At 43.9% G+C, this 14972-nt stretch overlaps 1 protein-coding gene across 5 annotated transcripts in view; it reads left to right on the forward strand.

Moving 5' to 3' along the window:
- CLHC1 (clathrin heavy chain linker domain containing 1) overlaps window positions 1–14972 on the forward strand; it is a 171469-nt gene that overhangs the window by 71859 nt on the left and 84638 nt on the right. For 4 of the 5 annotated variants that reach the window (XM_073791647.1, XM_073791649.1, XM_073791652.1 and 1 more), the window contains one exon: window positions 13321–13489. The exons of the other annotated variant lie outside the window; for it this stretch is intronic. In XM_073791647.1, the coding sequence (XP_073647748.1) occupies window positions 13321–13489 (169 nt within the window). The remainder of the gene's footprint in view (window positions 1–13320; window positions 13490–14972) is intronic. 5 annotated transcript variants of the gene reach the window in all.

The raw sequence follows: 14972 nt of genomic DNA on the forward strand, positions 1-14972 counted from the left end.
TGGCTGAGGGGAGTGGACCAATGGTCCACTCGTCTCCCTTCTGTCCTCTTTGCTTCCCTTCCTTCCTGCCGTTTGTATAGCACTGTGCTAGATCCTGGGTGAGGTTGCAAGTGTCCTAATAAGGGATTCAGCAGTTCCTGCTGGGCAGTGTCAGTGCCACAGCTGGGGAGGACTACTTTAAGGGCCAAGTCCTCCTGCCTGAGGGGGCAGGGCCTGGACTTTCAATATCAGTGTCAGGGCCAATGAGCCTTGTCCTAGGGCATCCTTCTGGACTGACCACATCCTAACCTCAGCTTCTGCACCCGTTCTGTTCCTTTGCTTTTGCCTTTGAGTCTAAATCATTTACATAGATTCTACCTCCAAGTAGGCATCTTTCATTTGCTATCCCAGTGTCTGATTTGCAGAGACCCCTGACATCACCCTTGAGGCAAAGCTTTGGCACTGGACCCCCTTTCTCACCTCGTTTTGGTTCTGTCAGTTTGCTTCAGCCCAGACAGAGCTTACAGGACTTCAGATTAGTTGAGGAGACGAGATGTAGACCCAGACTAATTTAAAAAATAGTATGTTAATTGTAAGATCTCAGAGGGCTTAATTTTGGTCCCAAGGGACAGTCAGGATTTGCATAAATGGGAAGGAGCAGAGAGAGCATTCTTGGCAGGAGACAAGCCTTCAGCAAGAGTGCAGGGATGGGAATGTGCTTCACAAGTTCAGGGAGCAATGAATAAACTGGTTTGCTAAAAATATTTATCAAGTGCTTCCCATGTGTGAGGCACATAGAAGATACAAAGGAGGGGTAATGAGTGATCCTTGCGCTCAAGGATTCTGCAGTGTTCTGATTCTGAAATGCCCGCATCAGAACAGAAAGGCCTGGGGAAAGCCTGAGGAATAAATCTGGAGGCAAGACTTGACGGTGCAGGAAGGCATCAGCTCTCTTAGCACAGATATGGATGACAAAAAAAAAAATGTGCTCAGGACATAATCTTAGTAAAGCTGCAGATTATGTTTAAAGCAAACATTTACAAAGAGTATTGGCACGAGGAATGTGCAGGCAGAGCGAGCAATTCCGTGTCACAGAGCTTCTGAACTGCTGCAGTAGATTGAGCTAAAGTGGAAAGAGAAGGTACCAGGGACCGAGCCCACAGGTATTTTAACAGCAAACTCTCCAGCCAGCTGATGTCCCTGATATGTGTTATGTTGCTATTGTCTTGGTGACCTTGGCAACAAAGTCGTACAGGCCTGGGGAGACCTTTCTAGGTTGCTAGATTCTTTGGATTTTTGAACTTGTTGCAAGAAGTTGCATTGCTTTCCTCTCCCTGACTACAGAGGAATGCCTGTGGTCTCTGAAATAGAATAACAGTTGATGGAGCTCTGCGTCATGTTCACAGGGAAAATTACTAGTGAGATAGGTGATTGGGTCCTTGAGTTTGCTCTCCTCAACACAGCTAAATTCTAATGGTTTCTCTGAAGGAACTTAATTTGAATTTGCATTTCTAAAAGCTGGTACATCATCACTTAAATGTACAATTAAAAAGTAGCAGGCCATGAAATAAGAGCTTAGGTATGGGTTTCCCTGGTGGCGCAGTGGTTGAGAATCCGCCTGCCAATGCAGGGGATGTGGGTTCATGCCCTGGTCCGGGAAGATCCCACATGCCGCGGAGCGGCTGGGCCCGTGAGCCATGGCCGCTGAGCCTGTGCGTCCGGAGCCTGTGCTCCGCAGCCAGAGAGGCTACAACAGTGTGAGGCCTGCGTACCGCAAAAAAAAAAAAAAAAGAGCTTAGGTATACCAATAAAATGAACATTCATTCAGCAGACATTTTTGTCCCTATTATGTTCCAGTCACTGTCCTGGGCACAAAACCTGGTGCCTATTTATAAGTGCCTCCCTTGTACAATGCTCTTATATACACAAGATCAGGACACTACCCAACTAAATGAGCAAGGAATTCCAGGTTCGAGTTCTTCCAGTGGAAGCACGAACTGTCCGTCTAATAGAAGGGCATGAGAGAAGGGATTTCTTCAGTGCTCTGTGATAGCCATTGGCCTCATCCCCCTCCGGACTTTGTGAGGCTACCAAGTTTCACAAGGAAAGGCCCTTTTCCAGGGCTGTGTATGCAGGAGGCAAAGAGGTGGGGGAATAACCTAACAAAGCAGGAAACAAAACCCGATGTCAAATTCTACAAAGTGGTGGAAGCTGGCTTGCCTCTGATGAAGCTGGTTCCTTTTACAACAACAACCAGGGCACTCTGCCTGTTCTCAGCCCAGGCTGGGTGAACCTAATCTGAATAAGCCTGCTGGATGGAAAGGTGTGTGCCTACGAACCTGTGAGTGGGGTTCAAGAGCCAGGATCTGAGGATAGGCAGATGCCTGGCGTGGACACGGCGCCCTGTGGTTGAGGCCAGAAGGCCAGAGGGAGGAAGGTATACTGCGGGTTCTGTCTGTTTGTGCTTCTGCTCAACTCCTTTGAGAACCAGATACAACCGAGAGAGGAAAGGTTGGCACAGGATGGTGCTGGAGCATGCACTGTGGAAGCCCAGCCTGGGTCTTCTGCACATTAACTTCCTGGTTGCCCCAAACATAGGGCTGTCCATTGTAGGACTAATCTTTTTTTTTTTTTAATTGGGATTTCTCCCAATATGAATCATTTGTTAGAACAGTTTGGGTCCAGAAGGAGTGGAGACTGTGACACCCCTGGGTTCATGCTTGGGTGGTTCCTCTGAGTCACTCAGAGAATCAGGTGATCTTTTGTACCTCAGTTTCTCCTACCCATGAAAACAAGATGCACCTTGCCTGCTGCAGATAACAAAGCTGTGGGAAACTTGCTTAAAGAAAGTAAAGAGTGTTTATACACGCGTAGTACCTTTGAGGGAGGCAGGATTTCTATAGGAGAGCTACGTGGTGCTCTGAAAAATCTTTCTTCAAAGTGAAGCCCATTTCATTGTTTGTGCCAATGTCTCTTCTTCCCACCTCTCTTCTAATCATCCCCACGTAGTCATACACCCCATGTGATAATTTATTAGTAATAATAATAGCTACTCTTTATTGACCAACTCCTCTATGCCAATCCCTCTGCTAGATATTACCTTGAATTCTTAAAACAGCTGTGAAAGATTACATATTATTAATCCCTCTTTATAATGTGGAAGCTGAGGCCTAGAGAGGCGGGTGGAAAGGGTAGAGGTGAGCCAGCAAGTAAGTGATAGAGCCAGGATTGTAACTCAGGTCCACCGGACTCCAAAGCCATACCCTTTCCACTACACCCCACCGGCTCCTGGCCACTCTTTTCAGATTTCCGAGGGCAAAGGAGTGGAAGCTGCTAGAGGAGGCAGCTCCTAGCTGAAAAGGGATGCAGAGTGCGTGGTGCCTAGCGCAGCGTTGGTGATACCCACACTCACCCCAAGGATAGGCCTGAGGCTGCTTGTGGTGGACAACATGCAGTGGCTTTTCCTTGGCCTTTGGCAGAAATGCTATCTGAGCTGAACCCACCCTTTTTTGTGTAGAACGCTGCATATTCCTAGTTCCCAGCTGTGTGGAGGAGCTCCGGAAAGGAATGAATTTATTTTCTGGGGCAGACTCATCACACATCCAGGTCCCTCTCCCCTCTTGTACTTTGGGGATGCAGCAAGCCCCCTATGTGTCCACCCGACCGCTTGTTCAGAGGGTTGAAGGCAGGTGGTGTCACGGGGCGCTGTGGATTGTGCCTCTGTTGTGCTGCTTCTAGAAGGCCCAGTTTTCTGCCAACATAGCTTACCTGGAAGCTGTTAATTTTGCCCTAGTTCATTTATTGCATGCATTCTTACCCGTTTTGTGACGCTTTCAGACAATAGGTGTGGTGGCTGATGAGTTGAAACCTGTCTTAATTATGCACTGAAGCAGGCTTAAGGAGTGTTATTACTTGCTTAATGATAGCAGCTTGCAAAACAGTTTCCATGGCTCTCCGCACAGCCAGGCCTTCATGGTCATACATCTGCTCCTGAAAAGGATTTGCCGTTTGGAAATGCAAGCACTTAGCTCTGGCAAATGGTGCCCTGACACGATCATTCTAGTGTTGGATGTCCTCTGAATGTCATTGTCTAGTGATTGGTATTGATTTTGGTAGCTCTTTCAGAGGCCGGGCTGTCAGCAACCCCTCTGGGGGAGATCATAGCCTTTGATACCTGGGGAGTAGCTGCTGGTTTTATTGGTGCTTTGTTAGGACCAGAATTCCCTAGGGCCTATCATCAGCTCTTCAGAGGAGTTTTTATTTACAACATCCAGAATACTTTCCAAATTTCTATATTATGTAATCACCATCAATGTTGTATGTGTAAGACTTTCTTTTTCCTATTTGCTGTAATCACCACTTTAATACTTAGTTACTTAGGTAAGGATGCACAAAAAGGCAGAAATTTAGAGCCAGTTCTTATATGCAGTAACATTCTATTTTTCCAACTTTCTAGCCTTCTCAGGCAATGGTGTATTCCAAATACCATGTTTTTTCTGGTATCTTCAAAATTTACCTCTTCAAGTAAAAAAATTAATTTTTAGATGTTTAAAAATTAGATTTTAAACTTTTGTAGTATAGTCTTGATTTCTTAAATATTACATATTTAATGTAATATAATTCTTATTTTAATGACTTGATCTATACCAGAAATTGTGCAATAATGCTGTCAGTCAATGATCGTCTCAAGGCGGTTGAGACACATGAAGTTGGCCCTTTTCCTCTGTTAGCTAGAGTGTTGTGAGCTCTTATTCTCCTGGACCTTTCGCATTCTCCACTTTCATTTCTCCCTGCTGCCAATGTTCTGTTGCTTCTAATCCACAGCCTTGTTTCTCACAGAGGAGTAAGGACTCAGCAATGGCTCTGTTCCCCTGGAGAAGTTCAGCACGTGGGCTTTGTGACAGCAGCCCACTGCTTACAGGTCCTCTTCATTTACTCTGGAATTCACAGCTTTGCTGTAGATGGTGGAGGGTAGAGGAAGGCTAAGCCTCCAGCTCTCCAGGGTGTTACTGGCCTTGACACTGAACAGAGCTGCCTGCCGCTTGGGGAAATGCATCTCAGCCTGTATGGGGACCTCACAGGTTATAGCTTCATTGTATGTATGATGTGTCCTTTATTTCCTGGCCTGACTTTGACAGAAACCCCTGCTCTGATTTCTGTTTTACAAGTAGCTGATGGTTCGTGGAGCAACCGAAGCTTTCCCCCCTCCAGTCTCTGTTTTGGCCCTTAGGTACCACCCCCTGGATGGGCAGGAGATGCCAATTCCATAGCAAAGAACCGGCTGCCCAACTTCTGAGCACTTCTGAGGATCCTTTGGTAACCCTCGTCACACGTGAAATTTCTTTTTTAATGCCCATCTTCCCCACCAAACTGTGAGCTCCAAGAAACAGGGAACCGTGTCATTATTCTCTGCGGCCCCGGCCCCCGCAAAGTGCCTGACACATCGTGGGCACTCAGGGAATAGATGCTGGGTTAAGTTTGAAAAGGTCCTTCATTGACTTTCTCATCTGAACAGTCCTGCAAGAATACTTAGTGGACACGGATATTCTTCAGACTAGGTGTTTGAGCATGAAGAAATGTTTTTAAGGTGGCAAAATCTGTACTCTCCCCTGCAAGGCTGATGGGAAGGTCCATGCTGTCTTTCTGGTTTTCGGTCTGTGATCGCATATCAAAGTGCAGCATGTGGAATCTTAGTTCCCCGACCAGGGATCGAACACCACGCCCCTTGCATTGGAAGCACCAGTCTTAACCACTGGACCGCCAGGGAAGTCCCCAGTCTGTGATGGCAGTCCAATCAGTAAGTGGCGACCCTGTGCTCGGCACTCTTCTACGGGCTGTGACGACTGGAGACCCACTGTGAGACTTTGCGCTTGCCAAGAAGAAGTTTATACCCTCGACAGGGAGGCAACAGCAGCCTCACGGGGAAGTATGTTAAGTACGCAGAAGTCTTGTGGGATTCAGAAAGAACAGAGAGACGGATGGAGACCGGAGCTAAGACTAGGACCCCAAGAGTGGAGTCTTCGATATTTGGTGACTCAGCCTCCGACCTCCTGCCTGTCTTTAGAGGACAGAGTTATCTGCACAGTATCCACCATCATTTTCTTATTTGTTTACACTGCCATTTCTCTAGCCCCATCTTCTCTGGTGAGATAGCTGCAGTTTGGGCCAAATAGCTATTTGATAGCTTCCTACCTTGATTTCCTCTTTTCCTGTCTCATTTTCTTATTCATTGTTTCCCTCTTTCAGCCACAGTATTTCAGTTTTCTTCACATGTCCTTTCCTACCTTCCCAGTTTCCAGACCTCTAGCCTCCTTTCCCCTCAACACCCTGTTGCCCATCTGAACATGTACCACCCAGGCAGGAGTCTGTTCACCCTTCCTTCTACTCACTTTTTCCTACAAACTAAATACCCCATGGCCCTACACTTCTGAGCTTTGCTTTGCATTTTCCAAAATGAGAGTGAATTATCTGACACCTTTATTTCCTTGTCAAACATTTACCTTCTCTGATCCAAGTGCTGTGAAAGGCACCACAGAGAAGTAATGTAATGAAGATACACTTTTCCAAGGACTCAGAACAGACTATTGGCAGTTATTTTATCTGAGAATCTCCTAAGCCTTTCTGGGGAAAAAACAGAAGAATTTTGGGACTTAAGTTGAGCCCTAATATTGTCAACATTTCATAATTATATATTAGGAGGGGAGACAATGCGTGATCCTAATACCCTTTTTTATAGTTTTTATTTTTTTACATCTTTATTGGAGTATAATTGCTTTACAATGGTGTGTTAGTTTCTGCTTTAAAACAAAGTGAATCAGTTATACATATACATATGTTCCCATATCTCTTCCCTCTTACATCTCCCTCCCTCCCACCCTCCCTATCCCACCCTTCCAGGCGGTCACCGAGCTGATCTCCCTGTGCTATGCGGCTGCTTCCCACTAGCTGTCTACCTTACGTTTGGTAGTGTATATATGTCCATGCCTCTCTCTCGCTTTGTCACAGCTTACCCTTCCCCCTCCCCATATCCTCAAGTCCATTCTCTAGTAGGTCCGTGTCTTTATTCCTGTCTTACCCCTATGTTCTTCATGACATTTTTTTCCTTAAATTCCATATATATGTGTTAGCATACGGTATTTGTCTTTCTCTTTCTGACTTACTTCACTCTGTATGACAGACTCTAGGTCTATCCACCTCATTACAAATAGCTCAATTTCGTTTCTTTTTATGGCTGAGTAATATTCCATTGTATATATGTGACACATCTTCTTTATCCATTCATCCGATGATGGACACTTAGGTTGTTTCCATCTCTGGGCTATTGTAAATAGAGCTGCAATGAACATTTTGGGACATGACTCTTTTTGAATTATGGTTTTCTCAGGGTATATGCCCAGTAGTGGGATTGCTGGGTCATATGGTAGTTCTATTTGTAGTTTTTTAAGGAACCTCCATACTGTTCTCCACAGTGGCTGTATCAATTTACATTCCCACCAACAGTGCAAGAGGGTTCCCTTTTCTCCACACCCTCTCCAGCATTTATTGTTTCTAGATTTTTTGATGATGTCCATTCTGACTGGTGTGAGATGATATCTCATTGTAGTTTTGATTTGCATTTCTCTAATGATTAATGAAGTTGAGCATTCTTTCATGTGTTTGTTGGCAGTCTGTATATCTTATTTGGAAAACTGTCTATCTAGGTCTTCTGCCCATTTTTGGATTGGGTTGTTTGTTTTTTTGTTATTGAGCTGCATGAGCTGCTTGTAAATTTTGGAGATTAATCCTTTGTCAGTTGCTTCATTTGCAAATATTTTCTCCCATTCTGAGGGTTGTCTTTTGGTCTTGTTTATTGTTTCCTTTGCTGTGCAAAAGCTTTTAAGTTTCATTAGGTCCCATTTGTTTATTTTTGATTTTATTTCCATTTCTCTGGGAGGTGGGTCAGAAAGGATCTTGCTGTGATTTATGTCACAGAGTGTTCTGCCTATGTTTTCCTCTAAGAGTTTGACAGTTTCTGGCTTTATATTTAGGTCTTTAATCCATTTAGAGTTTATTTTTGTGTATGGTGTTAGGGAGTGATCTAATCTCATACTTTTATATGTACCTGTCCAGTTTTCCCAGCACCACTTATTGAAGAGGCTGTCCTTTCTCCACTGTACATTCCTGCCTCCTTTATCAAAGATAAGGTGACCATATGTGCGTGGGTTTATCTCTGGGCTTTCTATCCTGTTCCCTTGATCTATATTTCTGTTTTTGTGCCAGTACCATACTGTCTTGATTACTGTAGCTTTATAGTATAGTCTGAAGTCAGGGAGCCTGATTACTCCAGCTCTGTTTTTCATTCTCAAGATTGCTTTGGTTATTCAGGGTATTTTGTGTTTCCATACAAATTGTGAAATTTTTTGTTCTAGTTCTGTGAAAAATACCCGTGGTAGTTTGATAGGGATTGCATTGAATCTGTAGATTGCTTTGGGTAGTACAGTCATTTTCACAATGTTGATTCTTCCAATCCAAGAACATGGTATATCTCTCCATCTATTTGTATCATATTTAATTTCTTTCATCAGTGTCTTATAATTTTCTGCATACAGATCTTTTGTCTCCTTAGGTAGGTTTATTCCTAGATATTTTATTCTTTTTGTTGCGATGGTAAATGGGAGTGTTTTCTTGATTTCACTTTCAGATTTTTCATCATTAGTGTATAGGAATGCAAGCGATTTCTGTGCATTAATCTTGTATCCTGCTACTTTACCAAATTCATTGATTAGCTCTAGAAGTTTTCTGGTAGCATCTTTAGGATTCTCTATGTATAGTATCATGTCATCTGCAAACAGTGACAGCTTTACTTCTTCTTTTCCGATTTGGATTCCTTTTATTTCCTTTTCTTCTCTGATTGCTGTGGCTAAAACTTCCAAAACTATGTTGAATAAAAATGGTGAGAGTGGGCAACCTTGTCTTGTTCCTGATCTTGGTGGAAATGCTTTCAGTTTTTCACCATTGAGGACGATGTTGGCTGTGGGTTTGTCATATATGGCCTTTATTATGTTGAGGAAAGTTCCCTCTATGCCTACTTTCTGGAGAGTTTTTATCATAAATGGGTGTTGAATTTTGTCAAAATCTTTTTCTGCATCTATTGAGGTGATCATATGGTTTTTCTCCTTCAATTTGTTAATATGGTGTATCACATTGATTGATTTGCGTATATTGAATCCTTGCATTCCTGGAATAAACCCCACTTGATCATGGTGTATGATCCTTTTAATGTGATGTTGGATTCTGTTTGGTATTTTGTTGAGGATTTTTGCATCTATGTGCATCAGTGATACTGGCCTGTAGTTTTCTTTCTTTGTGACATCCTTGTCTGGTTTTGGTATCAAGGTGATAGTGGCCTTGTAGAATGAGTTTGGGAGTGTTCCTCCCTCTGCTCTATTCTTGAAGAGTTTGAGAAGGATAGGTGTTGCTCTTCTCTAAATGTTTGATAGAATTCGCCTGTGAAGCCATCTGGTCCTGGGCTTTTGTTTGTTGGAAGATTTTTAATTACAGTTTCAATTTCAGTGCTTGTGACTGGTCTGTTCATATTTTCTATTTCTTCCTGATTCAGTCTTGGCAGGTTGTGCATTTCTAAGAATTTGTCCATTTCTTCAAGGTTGTCCATTTTATTGGCATAGAGTTGCCTGTAGTAATCTCTCATGATCTTTTGTGTTTCTTCAGTGTCAGTTGTTACTTCTCCTTTTTCATTTCTAATTCTATTGATTTGAGTCTTCTCCCTTTTGTTCTTGATGAGTCTGGCTAATGGTTTATCAATTTTGTTTATCTTCTCAAAGAACCAGCTTTTAGTTTTATTGATCTTTGCTATTGTTTCCTTTATTTCTTTTTCATTTATTTCTGATCTGATCTTTATGATTTCTTTCCTTCTGCTAACTTTGGGGTTTTTTTGTTCTTCTTTCTCTAATTGCTTTAGGTGCAAGGTTAGGTTTTTTATTCGAGATGTTTCCTGTTTCTTAAGGTAGGATTGTATTGCTATAAACTTCCCTCTTAGAACTGCTTTTGCTGCATCCCATAGACTTTGGGCCATCGTGTCTCCATTGTCATTTGTTTCTAGGTATTTTTTTATTTCCTCTTTGATTTCTTCAGTGATCACTTCATTATTAAGTAGTGTAGTGTTTAGCCTCCATGTGTTTGTATTTTTGACAGATCTTTTCCTGTAATTGATATCTAGTCTCATAGCATTGTGGTCAGAAAAGATACTTGAAACAATTTCAATTTTCTTAAATTTACCAAGGCTTGCTTGTGACCCAAAATATCATCTATCCTGGAGAATGTTCCATGAGCACTTGAGAAAAATGTGTATTCTGTTGTTTATGGATGGAATGTCCTATAAATATCAATTAAGTCCATCTTGTTTAATGTATCATTTAAAGCTTGTGTTTCCTTATTTATTTTCATTTTGGATGATCTGTCCATTGGTGAAAGTGGGGTGTTAAAGTCCCCTACTATGAATGTGTTACTGTCAATTTCTCCTTTTATGGCTGTTAGTATTTGCCTTATGTATTGAGGTGCTCCTATGTTGGGTGCATAAATATTTACAATTGTTATATCTTCTTCTTGGATCGATGCCTTGATCATTATGTAGTGTGCTTCTTTGTCTCTTCTAACAGTCTTTATTTTAAAGTCTATTTTGTTTGATATGAGAATTGCTACTCCAGCTTTCTTTTTGTTTCCATTTGCATGAAATACCTTTTTCCATCCCCTTACTTTCAGTCTATATGTGTCTCTAGGTCTGAAGTGGGTCTCTTGTAGACAGCAAATATATGAGTCTTGTTTTTGTATCCATTCATCCAATCTGTGTCTTTTGGTGGGAGCATTTATTCCATTTACATTTAAGGGAATTATCAATATGTATGTTTCTATTCCCATTTTCTTAATTGTTTTGGGTTCGTTATTGTAGGTCTTTTCCTTCTCTTGTGTTTCTTGCCTAGAGAAGTTCCTTTAGCATTTGTTGTAAAGCTGGTTTGGTGGTGCTGAGCTCTCTCAGCTTTTGCTTGTCTGTAAAGGTTTTAATTGCTTCATCAAATCTGAATGAGATCCTTGCTGGGTAGAGTAATCTTGGTTGCAGGTTTTTCTCCTTCATCACTTTAAATATGTCCTGCCAGTCCCTTCTGGCTTGCAGAGTTTCTGCTGAAAGATCAGCTGTTAACCTTATGGGGATTCCCTTGTGTGTTATTTGTTGTTTTTCCCTTGCTGCTTTTAATATGTTTTCTTTGTATTTAATTTTTGACAGTTTGATTAATATGTGTCTTGGCATATTTCTCCTTGGATTTATCCTGTATGGGACTCTCTGTGCTTCCTGGACTTGATTAACTATTTCCTTTCCCATATTAGGGAAATTTTCAACTATAATCTCTTCAAATATTTTCTCAGTCCCTTTCTTTTTCTCTTCTTCTTCTGGAACCCCTATAATTCCAATGTTGGTGTGTTTAATGTTGTCCCAGAGGTCTCTGAGACTGTCCTCAGTTCTTTTCATTCTTTTTCTTTATTCTGCTCTGCAGTAGTTATTTCCACTATTTTATCTTCCAGGTCACTTATCCGTTCTTCTGCCTCAGTTATTCTGCTATTGATCCCTTCTAGAGTATTTTTAATTTCATTTATTGTGTTGTTCATCGTTGTTTGTTTCATCTTTAGTTCTTCTAGGTCCTTGTTAAATGTTTCTTGCATTTTTTTCCATTCTATTTCCAAGATTTTGGATCATCTTTACTATCATTATTCTGAATTCTTTTTCAGGTAGACTGCCTATTTCATCTTCATTTGTTAGGTCTGGTGGGTTTTTATCTTGTTCCTTTATCTGCTGTGTGTTCTTCTGTCTTCTCATTTTGCTTATCTTACTGTGTTTGAGGTCTCCTTTTTGCAGGCTGCAGGTTCGTAGTTCCCGTTGTTTTTGGTGTCTGTCCCCAGTGGCTAAGGTTGGTTCAGTGGGTTGTGTAGGCTTCCTGGTGGAGGGGACTAGTGCCTGTGTTCTGGTGGATGAGGCTGGATCTTGTCTTTCTGGTGGGCTGGTCCACGTCTGGTGGTGTGTTTTGGGGTGTCTGTAGACTTATTATGATTTTAGGCAGCCTCTCTGCTAATGGGTGGGGTTGTCTTCCTGTCTGGCTAGTTTTTTGGTATAGGATGTCCAGCACTGTAGCCTGCTGGTCGTTGAGTGAAGCTGGGTGTTGGTGTTGAGATGGAGATCTCTGGGAGATTTTCGCCGTTTGATAATATGTGGAGCTGGGTGGGTCTTGTGGACCATTGTCCTGAAGTTGGCTCTCCCACCTCCGAGGCACAGCACTGACTCCTGACTGCAGCACCAAGAGCCTTTCATCCACACGGCTCAGAATAAAAGGGAGAAAAAGTAGAAAGAAAGAATTAGTAGAAGTAGAAAGAAAGAAAGAAAGAAAGGCAGGAGGGAGGGAGGGAGGAAGGAAGGAAGGAAGGAGGGGAGGAAGGAAAAAAGAAAGAACAAAGATAATGTAAAATAAATAAAGTAAGATAAAATATAATAAAGTTATTAAAATAAAAAAATAATTATTAAGAAAAAAAACGGACGGATAGAACCCTAGGACAAATGGTGAAAGCAAAGCTATACAGACAAAATCTCACACAGAAGCATACACATACACACTCACAAAAAGAGGAAAAGGGGAAAAAATCATAAATCTTGCTCTCAAAGTCCACCTCCTCAATTTGGGATGATTCTTTGTCTATTCAGGTATTCCACAGATGCAGGGTATATCAAGTTGATTGTGGAGCTTTAATCCGCTGCTTCTGAGGCTGCTGGGAGAGATTTCCCTTTCTCTTCTTTGTTTGCAGAGCTCCCGGGGTTCAGCTTTGGATTTGGCCCCGCCTCTTCGTGTAGGTCGCCTGAGGGCGTCTGTCCTTCGCTCAGACAGGATGGGGTTAAAGGAGCCGCTGCTTCAGGGGCTCTGGCGCACTCAGGCCGGGGTGGGGGTGGGGGGCCGCACTGCGTGCAGGGCGGGCCTGCGGCGACAGAGGCCGGCGTGACGTTGCACCAGCCTGAGGCGCGCCGTGCGTTCTCCCGGGGAAGTTGTCCCTGGATCCCGGGACCCTGGCAGTGGCGGGCTGCACAGGCTCCCCGGAAGGGAGGTGTGGGGAGTGACCTGTTATCACACACAGGCTTCTTGGTGGCGGCAGTAGCAGCCTTAGCGTCTCATGCCCGTCTCTGGGGTCCGCGCTGATAGCCGTGGCTCGCGCCCGTCTCTGGAGCTCCTTTAAGCAGTGCTGTTAATCCCCTCTCATCGCGCACCAGGAAACAAAGAGGGAAGAAAACGTCTCTTTCCTCTTCGGCAGGTCCAGACTTTTCCCCGGACCCCCTCCCGGCTAGCCGTGGCGCACTAACCCCTTCAGGCTGTCTACATGCCGCCAAGGCCAGTCCTCTCACTGGGATCCGACCGAAGCGCGAGCCTCAGCTCCCAGCCTCGCCCGCCCCGGCGGGTGAGCAGACAAGCCTCTCGGGCTGGTGAGTGCCGGTCGGCCCTGATCCTCTGTGCGGGAATCTCCCCGCTTTGCCCTCCGCACTCCTGTTTCTGCTCTCTCCTCCGCGGCCCCAAAGCTTTCCCCCTCTGCCACCCGCAGTCTCCGCCCGTGAAGGGCCTTCCTAGTTGTGGAAACTTTTCCTCCTTCACAGCTCCCTCCCACTGGTGCAGGTCCCGTCCCTATCCTTTTGTCTCTGTTTATTCTTTTTTCTTTTGCCCTACCCAGGTACGTGGGGGGTTCCTTGACTTTTGGGAGGTCTGAGGTTTTCTGCCAGCGTTCAGTAGGTGTTCTGTAGGAGCTGTTCCACAGGTAGATGTATTTCTGGTGTATCTGTGGGGAGGAAGTTGATCTCCACGTCTTACTCTTCCGCCATCTTCCCGGAAGCCCCCGTCTTCTGAATAACTAGGCTTTAAAATGCTTAGGCCCTGGATCCTACCTCAGCAAGTTTCTGCCTAAAACTGAATGGATTTAGGCCCTAACCGGCTTCTGAATAACTAGGCTTTAAATGCTTGGGCCCTGCATTGTAACTGTGCCACTTTCTGACTAAAACTAAAGTCCTAATACCCTTAGGTAGAGAAGGAACCTATTGTGAGGCGGGAGAAAATTTACATTCTTACCCATTCTACCATGGTTGGTGGGCGTAAGACATGAGAAGGTGTATCATTCAACACCCTCTTGTCTAGCTCTGGGAATGCTCTGCTCACCTGCAGACAGAGCTGCAAATGAAGAATAGCAGGTTTCCTTGGGAGGTAGGAGGAGTCTCATAGGAACTGTTATCACTGGTGAAAAAAGAAGCTTCCCCTTCTGTGATGAGAGACAAGAGCAAACACTGTGAGAGCGGACCCATGGTGCGCAGTAGGCCAGGCAGAGGCAGGGCCCTGGTCTCCTGCTGCCAACAGCAGTGAGCTCTGTGGACTCCTCTTCCTCCTGTGGTAGTAGTGAGGAGTTACAGAGAAGGACCGTCATCCTTGGGCAGTGGAGTCAAGGGGCATGTTTGGGAATGGTGGGGACCCACGGGGAGCGTAGACTTCCAGCAATGACTCTGGGTGGAGAATCAGGACTCAAAGATATTACAGTTGTGCCCTTAATTGTTTCCCCAGACTTGGTGGGTAGAGAAAACTAAGATTAGGTAAAGAAGAATGAACTATGCCCCTGGTCCTCACAGAGAATGACATTGTGATGGGTGGCTAGGGAAACGGAGACATGCACATGTAATACAGGGGAGTGAACAGAGTTGGGGTGATGGGTAAGGAGAGAAAGTGTTGAGTGTGAGCTGAGTATGGGATTGGCCAACCTTAGTGATCTGAATGGGAAGAGTCGAGTTGTGGCCTTCTTGGAAATCCCTTAAAGTGACTGATGGTGTTCCTCATTCAGTCTAACCAGTTGAGATCATTAGTGTCCTAGATCATTTTCTTACTAGCTGATACTGAAATTTTCCCACCGTGGTCTTCTTTGGCCAGCACAGA

This window comes from Tursiops truncatus, chromosome 14 (assembly GCF_011762595.2).
Source record: "Tursiops truncatus isolate mTurTru1 chromosome 14, mTurTru1.mat.Y, whole genome shotgun sequence".
In the NCBI taxonomy this organism is placed as follows: domain Eukaryota; kingdom Metazoa; phylum Chordata; class Mammalia; order Artiodactyla; family Delphinidae; genus Tursiops; species Tursiops truncatus.